The 15,771-nt window shown below is 42.0% G+C and overlaps 1 protein-coding gene and 1 pseudogene across 3 annotated transcripts in view; one reads left to right on the forward strand and one right to left on the reverse strand.

Annotated features, from left to right (window-relative positions):
* The window catches only part of COG7 (component of oligomeric golgi complex 7), an 88,825-nt gene that overhangs the window by 10,598 nt on the left and 62,456 nt on the right, over window positions 1-15,771 (reverse strand). For all 3 annotated transcript variants that reach the window (XM_060031894.1, XM_060031893.1, XM_060031895.1), the window contains 2 exons: window positions 14,992-15,075; window positions 11,212-11,326 (listed from right to left, as the gene is read on the reverse strand). In XM_060031894.1, the coding sequence (XP_059887877.1) occupies window positions 11,212-11,326; window positions 14,992-15,075 (199 nt within the window). The remainder of the gene's footprint in view (window positions 1-11,211; window positions 11,327-14,991; window positions 15,076-15,771) is intronic.
* LOC132438801 (large ribosomal subunit protein eL32-like) lies at window positions 4,836-5,342 on the forward strand (annotated as a pseudogene).

Consider the following 15,771-nt stretch of genomic DNA (forward strand, 5'->3'; position numbering starts at 1 on the left):
TGCAGGGGACCCAGGGGTCTGTGGGAATCTGAGGTACTCCTGTTGAGGAGCTCGTGCACAGACTCACCCCAGGAACCAGCGCAAAGGCAGCAGTTTGAGAGGTGACTAGATTCTATGTGAAGGAGATTCCGCTGCTAATCTTAAAGCATCTGCCAATGGGGCAGGGAGTATCTAGGGTTGACCTCGGGGACAAAGGGGCTGGAAAACGCCATTTTGCACTCTCCCTCTCCCTCGGGCGCAGTGGACAGGCGCAGACATGGCCTCGGGAAAGCTGAGGGTGTGCCCGGCTCCACACTCTCTTCCCACATCGCTAAAAGCACAGGTGTGCCCTGCCCCCAGGGCTCCTTCCCAACCTTGCTAACGCCAGTGGGCAAGTGTGCTCCTGGGCACAGGACTATAACAATCAGAAAGTCAGTTCTGGGCAGGATATCACACCCAGGACACTATGCAGCAGACTGAGTCACATCCCCAGTCTGCAGGTGAAAAAGGGCCATTTAATTGTCCTGGAGCTTCAACCTGAGGGATAGGCTTCAGGGCTACAGAGGTGCTCTCAGGGAAGCAGGCAGGGAGGCACCATTCTTGCACCCTCCCTTGGCCTCACCACTGCTCACTGGTACCTCCTAGCAAGGAGCTTATACACTCGTCTGAAGTCCCGATGCTTGCAACTGTTGCCCAGGAGACACCTCCAGATCTCCCAGTCTGGAGGTCAGTAGGGTCTGTGATTGCAGTCCCATAGGACTGTATACATCTGCATACTTCAAAAGCTGCTGCCTGAGTATCTGGCTTCCAATCAGCCTGAATCTGGGTGCTGAGTGAGATCATTCCCTTTGGAACACTGACAGGTCTTGGTGCATCTTCAACAACGGGAGCCTATCAAGAATAAGCCAGGCTACTCAGACAATCACAGAGGTTTGAGAGACAACCAAGAGCTAGGGAAAGGTTGAATGATAAGGCTCATCTCCTATACAAGGTCACTCCTTCAAGACTGGGAGAGGTGGCTCCTTTGCCTATTACATAGAAGCCAACATAGAGAGTCAAGCAAAATGAGGAAACAGAGGAATAATTTCCAAATGAAAGAATAAGACAAAACCTGAGAAAAAGGTCTGAATGAAACAGAGATAAGTAATCTACCTGATAAAGAGGCTCACCCAACTTGGGCAAAGAATGGATAAACATAATGAGAACATCTACAAAAAGGTAGAAAATGTAAGAAAGTACCAAACAGAAGCTGGAGAGCTGAAGAATACAATAAGAGAACTAAAAAATACATTAGAGCGGTTCAATAGCAGACTAGATAAAGTAGAAGAACAAATCACTGACCTGGAAGACAGAGCAGTGGAACTCATTCAAACAGATCAGCAAAAAGAAAAAAGAATTTTAAAAAGTGAAGATAATTTAAGAGACCTATGGGACAACATCAAGTAGATATAACATTTGCATTATAGGGGTCCCAGAAGGAGAAGAGAGAGAGAAATGGGAAGAAAACTTATTTGAAGAAATAATGGCTAAAAACTTCCCTAACCTGGGGAAGGAAACAGACATTGAGGTCCAGGACACACAGAGTTCCAAACAAGATGAACCCCTAAGAGATTCCCACCAAGATACATTATAATTAAAATGTCAGAAGTTAAAGAAAGCATCTTAAAATCAGCAAGAAAAAAAACCCAACTTGTATGTGCAAGGAAACCACCATAAGATTATCAGCTGATTTTTTCAACAGAAACTCTAAAAGCCAGAGGGACTGGCATGTTATATTCAAAGTACTGAAAGGAAAAAACTTCCAACCCAGAATACTCTACCAGGCAAGGCTATCATTCAGAATTGAAAGAGAAATAGTTTTCAAGACAAGCAAAACTTAAAGGAGTTCACACCACTAAACCAGCCTTATAAGAAATATTAAAGGGTCTTCTTTAAGCTGAAAAGAAAAGGTACTAATAACAAGAAAACATATGAAAATAAAAATCTCTCTGGTGAAAGATGAATATATAGTAAAGGTAGTAGATTACTTATAAAGCTAGTATGAAAGTTAAAAGAAAAAAGTAGTAAAATTAACTACAATAATTAGTTAAGGGATACTCAAAATAAAAAGATGTAAAATACGACATCAAAAACATTTAACGTGACAGGGGGGAGTAAAAATGTAGAGTTTTTAAAATGCATTCAAGGGCTTCCCTGGTGGTGCAGTGGTTGAGAGTCCGCCTGCCGATGCAGGGGACATGGGTTCGTGCCCCGGTCCAGGAAGATCCCACATGCCGCGGAGTGGCTGGGCCTGTGAGCCATGGCCACTAAGCCTGCGCGTCCGGAGCCTGTGCTCCGCAGCGGGAGAGGCCACAACAGTGAGAGGCCCGCGTACCGAAAAAAATAAATAAATAAATAAAATGCATTCAAATTTAAGTTGCTACTGGGCTTCCCTGGTGGCGTAGTGGTTAGGAATCCACCTGTCAAAGCAGGGGACACAGGTTCAAGCCCTGGTCCGGGAAGATCCCACAAGCCTCAGAGCAACTAAGCCCGTGTACCACAGCTACTGAGCCTGCACTCTAGAGCCTGAGAGCCACAACTACTGAAGCCTGCATGCCTAAAGCCTGTGCTCCACAACGAGAGAAGCCAACACGATAAGAAGCCCACGCACTGCAACAAAGAGTAGCCCCTGCTCGCCGCAACTAGAGAAAGCCCGCATGCAACAACGAAGACCCAACGCAGCCAAAAAATAAATAAGTAAATTTAAAAAAAAATTTAAGTTGCTACCAACTTAAATTATACTGCCATATATATATATATATTTGGCAGTATGCTATATATACATATTTATATATATATTTAATATATATTAGTATATTTATATATGCTAATATAGTACATATTTTTATATATACTAATATAGTATATTTTATATATATGTGTGTGTGTGTATATATATATATATATAGAGAGAGAGAGAGAGAGAGAGAGAGGGAGAAAGAGCGAGAGAGAGAGAGAGAGAGAGAGCCACTGTTATATGTGAACCTCATAGTAAGCACAAAGCAAAAACCTACAGTAGATACACAAAATATAATGAGAAAGGAATATAAACATAATACTAAAGAAATTCATCAAACCACAAGGGAAGAGAAGAAGGAACAGAGAGGAACTACAAAACAGCCAGAAAATAATGAACAAAATGGCAGTAAGTTCATACTTATTACTTTAAATGTAAATGGACTAAATTCTCCAATTAAAAGACACAGAGTGGCTGAATGGATAAAAAACAAGACTCATCTATGCTTCCTACAAGAGACTCACTTCAGATCTAAGGACACACACAGACTGAAAGTGAAGGGATAGAAAAAGATTTTCCATGCAAATGGAAATGAAAAGAAAGCCAGTGTAGCTATACTTATATCAGACAAAACAGACTTTAAAACGAAGAATGTAATAAAAGACAAAGAATGTCATTACATAATGATTAAGGGGTCAGTCCATCAAGAGGGTGTAACATTTGTAAACATTTATGCACCCAACATAGAAGCACCTAAATATATAAAGCGAATATTAACACATCTAAAGGGAGAAATTGACAGCAATACAATAATAGTAGGGGGCTTTAATATCCCACTTACATCATTGGATAGATCATCCAGACAGAAAATCAAGAAAATATCAGCCTCAAATAACCTGTTAGACTAGATGGCCACGTGTGTGTGTGTGTGTGTGTGTGTGTGTGTGTGTGTGTATGAAATATTCCAGCCAAAAAGCAGCAGCAGCAGAATACACACTCTTCTCAAGTGTACATGGAACATTCTCCAGGACATATCACATGTTAGGCCACAAAACAAGTCAATAAATTTAAGAAGATTGAGACCATATCAAGCATCTTTTCCAATTACAATGGTATGACACTAGAAATCAAGAAGAAAACTGGAAAAATCACAAATATGTGGAGATTAAACAACATGCTACTGAACAACCGATGGGTCAATGAAGAAATCATAAGGGAAATCAAAAATACCTTGAAACAAATGAAAATGGAGGTACAACCACCCCAATCTATAGAATGCAGCAAAAGCAGTTCTAAGCAGGAAGTTCAAAACAATACAGACCTACCTCAAGAAACAAGAAAATTTTCAAATAAATAATCTAACTTAACACCTAAAAGAGCTAGAAAAAAGAAGAAGAAATGAAGCCCAAAGTTAGTAGAAGGAAGTAAATAATAAAGATGAAAATGGAAATAAATGAAATAGAAACTAAAAAACAACAGAAAAGATCAATAAAACTAAGAGCTGGTTCTTTGAAAGGATAAACAAAATTGACAAACCTTTAGCTAGACTCACCAAGAAAAAAAGAGAGAAGTCTCAAATAAATAAAAGCAGAAATGAAAAGAGGAGAATGATATCACAGAAATACAAAGGATCATATAAGACTACTATGAACAATTATACACCAAAAAACTGGATAACATAGAAGAAATGGATAACTTCCTAGAAACATACAATCTTCTATGATTGACTCACTAAGAAATAGAAAATCTGAATAGACCAATTACTAGAAAGGAGATTGAATCAGTAGTCAAAAACCTCCCAACAAACGTAAGTCCAGGACAACACAGCTTCACTGGTGAATTCTACCAAACATTCAAAGAAGATTTAATACATATCCATCTCAAACTCTTCCAAAAAACTGAAGAGGGGGAACATTTCCAAACTTAATTCATAAGAACAGCATTACTCTGATACCAAAACCAGAAAAGACACCACAAAAAAATAAAACTACAGGCCAATATCCCTGGTGAACATAGATGCAAAAATTCTCAACCAAATATCAGCAAACGAGGAAGTCCCATCAGCCTCGTGCACTACCTTCCCTCCCCTCTCTTCCTCGGCGCTGCCTACGGAGGTGGCCACCATCTCCTACTCAGCATCATGGCTGCCCTCAGACCCCTCGTGAAGCCCAAGATGGTCAAAAAGAGGACCAAGAAGTTCATCCGGCACCAGTCAGACCAATATGCCAAAATTAAGCGGAACTGGCGGAAACCCAGAGGCATTGACAACAGGGTGCGCAGGAGATTCAAGGGCCAGATCTTGATGCCCAACATCGGTTACGGGAGCAACAAGAAAACAAAGCACATGCTGCCCAGCGGCTTCCGGAAGTTCCTGGTCCACAATGTCAAGGAGCTTTAAATGCTGCTGATGTGCAACAAGTCTTACTGTGCTGAGATTGTGCACAACGTCTCCTCCAAGAACCGCAAAGCCATTGTGGAGAGAGCAGCCCAGCTGGCCATCAGAGTCACCAATCCCAACACCAGGCTGCACAGCGAAGAAAATGAATGGACAGCGTGTGCAAGTTTTGTTTAATAAAACTGCAATAACAGCCATCTGGCATTTCCCCCTTGGTTTTACTCTTCAGTTTGTTTGACAGCTTGTCACAGAGATTGCTCTTTTGCCTGTTCGTGCTCTGTGGAACCTTCTGTTTGGAAGGCGCTTTTGTAAAGGATACGTGATCCCTCCTTCATGGGGCCCAGGCCTCAGGCGCCCAGAGCAGCCTTGGTCAGCTCCAGGTGGGCTCGGGAAGATGTGGCCCTCAGACCACGGTAGGTTCTGAGACCCCTGGTTGAAGGACCTTCCATCTTGGAGCAAGTAGTCATTTTTAGCCTCACTTTATAAAGTTAGGAATTACCCTGTGTGGTTCTTGTGAAGATTGAGGACAATCAAGTTTCCTTTTCAACTACAGTCCTCGACCTTAGTCAACAGTACCTAGAATTCAGCTGTTTTATGAGGCCAAAAGGCCATTTTTCCAAGACATGGTATTAAGTGGCAGCACAGGTCACATGGAATAGGGCATGTGGCACTCTATAGCACAAGATCGGATTTAAGGCCCTTAGTTCAGTAGATAAATGTCTTACAGATTGGCTCCTGTTCAAAACTCAGTCTGAAACATTTGAGTAAATTGTTGGTCTTTGTGTGACTTCTTTGAATTGACATGGGAAGCATTCTGATAGTCTTTTGACTACTGAGTAGAGGAACTGTGCGGAGAAAACAGTAACAGTTTAGGATCTGTCCTTTATTAACCTGGGATAGCAGAAAATTCTTTGGCCTGTCGCTTAATGTTTCTGTGTCCTTGATACTAAAAACTAGAAAGGACGTGTTCACAAACCACCTGGTTACATCTCGATGGGGGGACATGAAAGGTGGTTTGTACTTTTTCATTTGTGCTTTCCTGTCTCTCAGTTTGCTACGTTAAGAGTTTTGGGATTAGAAAAAAACATTACATCTAATTCCCTACCCCACTCACCTGCCTCTGCAAAAATAATACACATTTCTGATTTATCACTGCCAATGAGAAATAAAGCATTTTGGATTCTAAAGTGTGAAAAAAATATATATATATTAGCAAACGAAATTCAACGATACATTAAAAAGATCATACACCATGATCAAGTGGGATTTATCCCAGGGATACAATATTCACAAATCAATGTGATATACCACATTGACAAAATGAAGGATAGAAATCATAGGATCATCTCAATTGACATTTGACAAAATTTGACATTTGACAAAATTCAACATCCATTTATGATAAAAACTCTCAACAAAGTAAGTATAGAGTGAGTATCTCAACATAATAAGGGCCGTATATGACAAACCTACAACTAATATCATACTCACTGATGAAAAGCTGAAAGTTTCTCCTCTAAGATCAGGAAGAAGACAAGGATGCCCACTCTTGCCACTTTTATTCAACTTAGTGTTGGTAGTCCTAATCATGGTAATTAGGCAAGAAAAAGAAATAAAAGGCATCCAAATAGGAAAGTAAGAAGTCAAACCATCACTATTTGCAGATGACACAATTCTACATATAGAAAACGTTAATAGACTCCAGCAAAAAACTCTTAGAACTAATAAATGAATTCAGTAAAGTTGCAGGATATAAAATCAATATACAGAATACTGATTGGGTTTCTGTACACTAATAACAAACTATCAGAAAGGGAAATCAGCAATGCAATCCCATTTACAATTGCATCAAAAAGAAAAAATACCCAGGAGTAAATTTAACCAAGGAAGTGAACCACCTGTATACTGAAAACTGTAAGACACTGATGGAAGAAATTTAAAAAGACACATATACGTGAACAGATATTCCATGGTCATGGACTGGAAGAATTAATATTGTTAAAATGTCTGTACTACCCAAAGCAATCTACAGATTCAGTGCAATCCCTATCAAAATTTCAATGGCATTTTTCACAGAATTAGAACAAATAATTATAAAATTTGTATGGAACCACAGAAGACCCTAAATAACCAAAGCAGTCTTGAGAAAGAAGGACAAAGCTGGAGAAATCACACTCCCTGATTTCAAACTATATTACAAAGCTATAGTAATCAAAACGGTATGGTATTGGCATAAAAACACAAAGATCGATGGAACAGATTACAGAGCCCAGAAATAAACCCACACATATATGGTCAATTAATTTGTGACAAAGGAAGCAAAAATATACAAAGTGGACAGGACAGCCTCTTCAAAAAACGGTGTTAGCAAAACTGGACAACCACATGCAAAAGAACGAAACTGGACCACTGTCTTACATCATATACAAAAATTAACTCAAAATGGATTAAAGACTTGAATGTAAAACCAAAAACCATAAAATATCTAGGCAGTAAGCTCCCTGACATTGTTCTTAGCAATATTTTTTTGGATCTGACTCCAGAGGCAATGGCAATAAAAGAAAAAATAAACAAATGAACTACATCAAACTAAAAAGCTCCTGGGGGCTTCCCTGGTGGTGCAGTGGTTAAGAATCCGCCTGCCAATGCAGGGGACATGGGTTTGAGCCCTGGTCCAGGATGATCCCACATGCTGCAGAGCAACTAAGCCCATGTGCCACAACTATTGAGCCTGCACTCCAGAGCCCATGAGCCACAACTACTGAAGCCCACGTGTCTAGAGCCCGGACTCCACAACAAGAGAAGCCACAGCAATGAGAAGCCTGCACACTGCAATGAAGAGTAGTCCCCAGCTGCCACAACTACAGAAAGCCCACGCACAGCAACGAAGACCCAACACAGCCAAAAATAAATAAATAAATAAATAAATAAATAAATAAATAAATAAATATTTAAAATAAATAAATAAAAAGCTCCTGTACAGCAAAGGAAACCATCAACAGAACAAAAAGGCAACCTACTGAATAGAAGAAGGTACAGTAGTCCCCCCTTATCTGTGGTTTTGCTTTTTGAGATTTCAGTTACCTAAAGTCAACTACAGTCCAAAAACAGTAAATGGAAAATTCCAGGAAAAAAACAATCCATATAGCAAGCTTTAAAACGCATTAAGTAGCATGATGAAATCTCATCCTGTCCCACCCTGCCCCACCCTGTCCCGCCTGGGACATGAGTCATCCCTTTGTCCAGTGTATTGTTACTGTATATACCACCCACGCATTAGTATAGGAGAAAACACAGTATATACAGGGTTCAGTACTATCCATAGTTTCAGGCATCCATTGGCGGTCTTGGAACACATCCCCTGTGGATAAGGGGGCACTACTGTATTTGCAAATCATATAATCAATAAAGGGCTAATATCCAAATATATAAAGAACTCAATAACAAAAAACAACAATCTGATTAAAAAAATGGGCAGAGGGCTTCCCTGGTGGCGCAGTGGTTGAGAGTCTGCCTGCCGATGCAGGGGACATGGGTTCATGCCCCGGTCCGGGAGGATCCCACATGCCGCAGAGCAACTAAGCCCGTGCGCCACAACTACTGAGCCTGTGCACCACAACTACTGAGCCTGTGTGCCACAGCTACTGAAGCCCGTGTGCCTAGAGCCCATGCTCCACAACAAGAGAAGCCACCGCAATGAGAAGCCCGCCCACCACAACGAAGAGTAGCTCCCGCTCGCCACAACTAGAGAAAGCCCACGTGCAGCAACAAAGACCCAACGCAGCCAAAATAAATTAATTAACTAATTAAATTTATTTAAAAAATAAATAAATAAAAATAAAATAAAATATATGCCTGTATATATAGTCAATTTGATAGGCTGCAAAATGATCTATCCTACTTTCATTTGCAGCTCTGAGGATTATTAAAGTTAAAACATTTCTTTATATGTTTTAGCTTATTTGAATGCCTTCATGTTGTTTACTTATTCTTCCGTGGGTGTTCATCTTTTTCTTACTGACTTGTAAGAAATTTTATAAAATGAGGATATTAACCATCATCTATCATATATGTTGCTATTATTTTCCAGTTTATCATTTATCTTTCAATTTACTTTACAGTTTCTTTTTTTTTTTAATATTTATTTGTTTATTTATTTGGCTGCACTGGGTCTTAGTTGCGGCACGTGGGATCTTAGCTGCACCATGCAGGATCTTTAGTTGTGGCAGATGGGATCTAGTTCCCTGACCGGGGATCAAACCCGGGCCCCCCGCGCTGGGAGCATGGAGTCTTAGCCACTAGACCACCAGGGAAGTCCCCTCCTTTACAGTTTCTATCTTTCATTTCAAAAAAGTCTTCCCTTCCCTATCACGAAGATTAATTAATATTCACTCATAGTTTAGCTTAGCAGGTTTCACATTTTAAATTTGAATTTTAAATAGAATTTTTTTTCAAAAATTATATAAGTACCATTAATGTTTATAATCCTATGAAACTTATGGAGATTTTATTTGTATTACTTTTGCAAACAGTTTATAGAAATTTGACAACTATGCCTATTCTGTGGGATAAAAATCTTGACATATTGATTCAATCAAATGTGCTTATTATACGGAACAATTCCTCTTTTCTTCTCATTAATTTTCCTTTTTGATCTGTCAAAGCCTAAACGAGAGGTACAAGATTTTCTCAGTACTAATGTGGTTTTGTCATACGTCTGCCAGCTTCTTCTTTATATACTTCAGTGCTGTGTTACTGGCCACATAAGGGTACCTGACTACTACAGGTTCACTGTGGAATCCACCCGTTATTGACATAAAGAATCATTTAGTCTCATTTATTATCTTTTGATTTGATTCAACTTCTTTAATAATGATGCAGTCATCTTGTTTTCTTTTTATTTGAATTTACATGAGATGTCTTTTAGCAACCCTTTATTTTTAACCTTTCGATGTGATTTTATTTTCAGTGCAGTACCTTCTCTTGAGCTGCTGAATCCTTTATATACCAAGTGATTTTTTTTCTGTCTCTTCAGTATTACAGAGGGAGGCCTATAATGCCCAATGTTAGGGATAAGATGATTTTGGATCAGAGAGTATGTGGTCCCTGTTCAATCTGTCAGGCCCAGACAATGAGAAAAAGGAAAAGTGTTAACATATTATATTTTTTTTACCTTGCCAGTTTAGAGATCCACGAGCCTTGGGGAGTTGGAAGCTCACTACAGCCAGAGGCATTTGGACAGAAGTGTTGTTAACCTCTACACTGAAGAGTTTATTTTTTTTTTATTTATTTATTTTTTTCAACAAATTTAGTTAGTTAGTTAGTTTTGGCTGCATTGGGTCTTTGTTGCTGCGTGCAGGCTTTCTCTAGTTACGGCTAGCGGGGGCTACTCTTCGCTGCAGTGAGCGGGCTTCTCATTGCGGTGGCCTCTCTCGTTGCGGAGCACGGGCTCTAGGCGCACAGGCTTCAGTAGTTGTGGCCCGCGGGCTCTAGAGCGCAGGCTCAGTAGTTGTGGCACATGGGCTTAGCCGCTCCGCGGCACGTGGGATCCTCCCAGACCAGGGCTCAAACCCATGTCCCCTGCACCGGCAGGCGAACTCCCAACCACTGCGCCACCAGGGAAGTCCCTGAAGAGTTTATTTTTGTCTTGACAAGAAAAACTCTTCTTATGAGGTGCCACTTTACTTGACAGGTGGTCCACACAGAGGGGGAACAAAGAGAGAGAAAACACCTGGCGGGTCCCTTGCCCTGTGACCTCCCTTCTATCACCAATGAATGCCTACGACCCCAGGCCCACCTGCCACCACCTCCCAACTGACGGCACTGGGGGAGTTCCCCAGGGATGCCCTGCATACAGTAAGCCTTCCCTAATCCACTCTGTCCCGCAGAAGTCCCTCAGAGGGTGCAAAAAGAGAACCCCAATCTTTCTCAGTCACGACGGTACACTTTGACAACTATTTCAGTGCGAGTGTGGAGGACGGGTATGATGAGGGTAAGGTGCTACAAGGGGCATGCGATCACATCCAAGCCCGCCGCTCTCTTTCCTGCAGGTCTCTCTTACCTTGCTCAGGAGGAAACGGCAGCTTTCCAGCGTGCAAAGCCAGCTCTAGGGCTGAGTCCTCCTGAGTCACAAATGGCTCAAGGTTCAGGGGGAGGGACATGATATACTGCCCGATCTGAAACAAAAGAAAGCACTGTCAGCCCAACGTTGACACATGCGGCGGTAATTATTTCATGCAGTACGTTTATGTGAAGGCAAATGGTGGACAGACAAAACTGCAAGACCTTACAGCAGCTCCAGGTCTGATCTTTCCAGTGTGTGGTAATACTGGTGAGGCAACATCTGAAAAAAAAGTCACCGGTAGTTTGCACATAGATCATAGATTCATCCTTCTCACTCATGGCCTCAGTTTTTTGGAATGCATTCAGTGCGAGCTCTACCTCAAATGAGTAATGGATACTGAAATGCTTTGTAAAATTTAAAGCACTTGTGTAAATATAAGTCATTATTACTGTTCATAGATGAAAAACCAGTAAGATGCTAATGTCAACAAGTGCATGGTCAAGCAAGAATTTCAATCCTGTCTTCTGGATTTGGATCTGGGTCTCTTCCTTCTAAGTGATTTAACCAGGCGAAGGAAGGAATTTTGTTGGGGAAAAAAGGAGTTTATAATTATAAATTAATCTGGAGGGAAAACTGTATGTTTTCATAATACAAACTCTAGAAAATAAACCTTCTTGGTTGGTTAGGAATCGCAAAGGCAGGGTCACAAGACATTTGGGATAAGCCCATGAGTAATTCAGGATTTGTGATGTGTTTGTCAGATACACATGACTGTCATCATGGATACATTTTAGACACCTATTTCTATCACAACTCACAACTGTTTAGCATTTTAAGGTAAGTATATGTGTCATTTCAAAATGAGGTTGATTTTCAGGTTATGACAACGTAATATATATTTTCTTCAAAAGGTATTGGAGCCTGCTGTTGATTTTTTTGGCTCCATATTGATTTCACACATTCATTCCATCTTAGAGTTGATACTGATTCTGCAAGCTAAAAGTCCAAGGACTGTTAGAGAAAGATCTTCTCGATCTGGCCTTACATACACCTATACGGTAGCAGGTGTCCAGAAGTTAAGACAGACTCCCAAAATCTACCAGCCCAGAGGACTACAGGATGGTTACACCTTCATCTCCAAACACTTAATGTGGCCCCTCGTGCTAACAAAAAATTGTGTTTGGTCTCCCTTTAAAGCGCTATGTACATAGATGGTAAAATGAAAAAAATCAGCACCTTTTCCTTTCATTTACTTAGTAAGTAAAACACTCTAGTTTGAGTGTCTTTCACTCAAACTAGACAAGTGGTCACTTACGTCACTAATAACCACAACCACTGTACATTATTTCAGCTTGAAATGGCAACAAATTCATCATTTTTCCCCAAGGCTGGAGGAAGGGAAGGATGCTGACTTCTGGGGTTAGGATTTCTCCATTGTAATTCCACTCAGCAAGCACTTCCTGAATACCTACTATGTGCAGAGACCACAGGCATATTCCTGTATTTGGTACCCCTTTCATCTGTAGCCATCACCTCTTGGCTAAATCCACAAACCCAGCTTTACTTGAAATAAAGAATCATCATCGATATGCCTTGCATCTATGTTGTTTTATTTCTTCAAAGGTTTTTCTCCTATTTCATCCCTTTATAATGCTCACACAGTTCTGCATGGGTGAGGGCATTCACCAGCAAGGCAAAGCATCGGTTAGGTGCAAATTTTCAATAATCTGACATCTCAAACTTGAATTAAATGGCCTTAGACTGTGAGGATTGCTGTGTTTCCTAGAGAGATTCCACAATGCCAAGTTTTTCTTGGGAGTTCTGTCTATGTTTATTTCTTGGAAATCAACGTGGGAAGGGATGCTCACCATCACACCTGTAGATGTTTGTCTGCTATTCTCCCATATTCAATAAATACTCCTTGATATCCTGGCTGGGTAAGCGCAGTGACTCAGGAAAAATGAACAGCTCTGTGGTCAGAAGGACCTGGGTTTGAGTTCTGCCTCTACCACTGTGTGACGTTGGGCAACTTACTTAATCTGTCGGGGCCTTGGTTTCGCCATCTCTGAAATGAGGGTGATCTCATACTTACTTCAGAGGGCTGTGGCAAAGATGAAACTAATATGCGTGAGACACACATAAAGCACCAGGCTTCCTAACAGAGTGACTGCTGAATGAGTGGCTTCCCTGCCCCACTCCCATCCCCCAGAGCCTTGGTGCTTCTGACCGCAAAACACGGCTGCCACCAACCGGCTCACAAAGTTGTTGTTAAGATAAAATTCGGTCTATACTGCACACTATCTCATGGCACCAATAAGAGCCTAGCACTGCCCCTGTACACAGTACGTGCTCAGTAGATATTCATTTCCTGAGCCGAGGTCATCAGGAGATGACCTCATAAGGACGATGCCTACCTGGGGGCTGACAAGTGGCAGCCGGTGGGAAAAGAGTCCTGGCCTGAAAACGCCCCCTCGCCTTCCTTACTCCTCTGTGTTTAAAATCAACTCGATAGCCTTTCGAGTTCCTTCTAAGCAACATCATTTCTGGAATCAATTTCGATTGCAATACACATGTCTCAATTCTAAAAATAAGATTATTCTCATTGGTTGTAAAGACCAACCAACATTTTTAGTTCCATCCGTCCAGGGTATTGAATAATGCCCTGAAAAACAGAGGAAAACAATTGCTGTTTTGGACTTGCTCAGTGAACAGAGAGAGGAAAGCCATCCTCCTTGCTACTCACCAGTGGGATCACACACACTTCCTCTAACTGTACAATATTTACTTCTAAAATTCCTTTGCAGGGGCCTCCCTGGTGGTCCAGTGGGTAAGAGTCCACACTCCCAATGCAGGGGGCCCGGGTTCGATCCCTGGTTGGGGAATTAGATTCCGCATGCATGCTGCAACTAAGAGTTCGCATGCCGCAACTAAGGAGCCCGCATGCTGCAACTAAGAGCCCACATGTCACAACTAAAGATCCCGCATGCTGCAACAAAGATCCCACATGCCGCAACTAAGACCCAGCGCAGCCAAAATAAATAAATAAATATTTTAAAAAATAAAATAGGGCTTCCCTGTGGCGCAGTGGTTGAGAGTCCGCCTGCTGATGGAGGGGACACGGGTTCGTGCCCCGATCTGGGAAGATCACACATACCGCGGAGCAGCTAGGCCTGTGACCCATGGCCGCTGAGCCTGCACATCCGGAGCCTGTGCTCCGCAATGGGAGAGGCCACAACAGTGAGAGGCCCGCGTACGGCAAAAAATAAAATAAAAAATAAAATAAAAATAAAATAAAATTCCTTCGTATCTATTACAACAGTCATAACTTACACAGGGGTGGGTTCTAAAGTGAGAGCTCAAGGCAGAAATCACCTATCTCAAAATCACCCCTGAAAATTGCAGAACTCCCTCATAGTGTGAGGAAGACACAGTTGGGGTCTATCATTCCTGTACAGCATTTCTTATGCTCACTGACATTTAAGAGCAATGGAGCTGGACTCATACTCTGAGGCCCTCAGGCACTGGCCACACCTCATATTGAGAGGGATGGGGGAGGGGCGGGAATGTGTTAGGCTTTGAAATCAGCATGTGTTTCATCAGCTGATTTAAGGAAATCAACCGCATTTCCTTAAAGTCATGGATATGGATGGGGACTATCCAAAAGCAAAGGTCCAGACAGAACCGATGCAGCAAGGACCGCTTTACCCAGAAGGGCCAGACAAGACAAGGTCTCAGATGCTGTGACCAGCGCAGAGAAAAGCGCACAGAGTCTCTTACATTGCTGATGTACTCAAGAGGAGTGAGACTGAAGGTGGGCAGGTCATCGGTCAGGGTTTCTCCAATGCCGGCGGTGTTCCAGCTCTAGGGGAGGAAGGAGAGGAAAGAGTCAATGTCACAGCACCCAGGCAGCACACGAAAGCACCACATGCTGGAAACTACATGAAGAACGCAGCATCACCACAGGCACTATCTTTTCTCAGAGCTGGCCTTTGGAATCATCACCACGTGGCAGACCAGGGATTTCTCTTCTTTAAGGCATCACCTTGAAGCCTGCCATAGAGAATGTAATCCTCTCTCTCTCTGCATCCTTTCAGATCCATAAAGCAGGAAATCCCACCTTCTCCCCTCAACTGTTTGATGGGAACTGATCCCTTCTGTGTTTACCCGCTCAGAACGTGAAAGGAAGAGTTGGATATTCTTGTTCTGAGTTTCTCTACAGGGTGAGGGCAACCGGTTAACACCTGCTGGCACAGGTAGCCTCACTAACTCCCGGGTCATCAGCCAGCACTCTGAAGAGACCAGGACCCCCTAAAATCCTCCACAGAGACCATATGTGAATTGGAAGCCCTGTCTGGTTGCAGGAATATCCAAACCACATTCACCAACACTGCTTTACTAAGTTAAAGGTGCTGCTTTTATTCCACCTGCTTTCTGTATCTATGTCTCAACTGACTCAGAACTCAAAGGGAAAGGGATGAGAAGGAGCCTCCAAACTCCACCAACAGCTCCTTTGTCCTCTTCAGGACCCCCTGTCTGGAGACCTGCAGCACCAACACG

Source organism: Delphinus delphis, chromosome 15 (assembly GCF_949987515.2).
Source record: "Delphinus delphis chromosome 15, mDelDel1.2, whole genome shotgun sequence".
Taxonomy (NCBI): domain Eukaryota; kingdom Metazoa; phylum Chordata; class Mammalia; order Artiodactyla; family Delphinidae; genus Delphinus; species Delphinus delphis.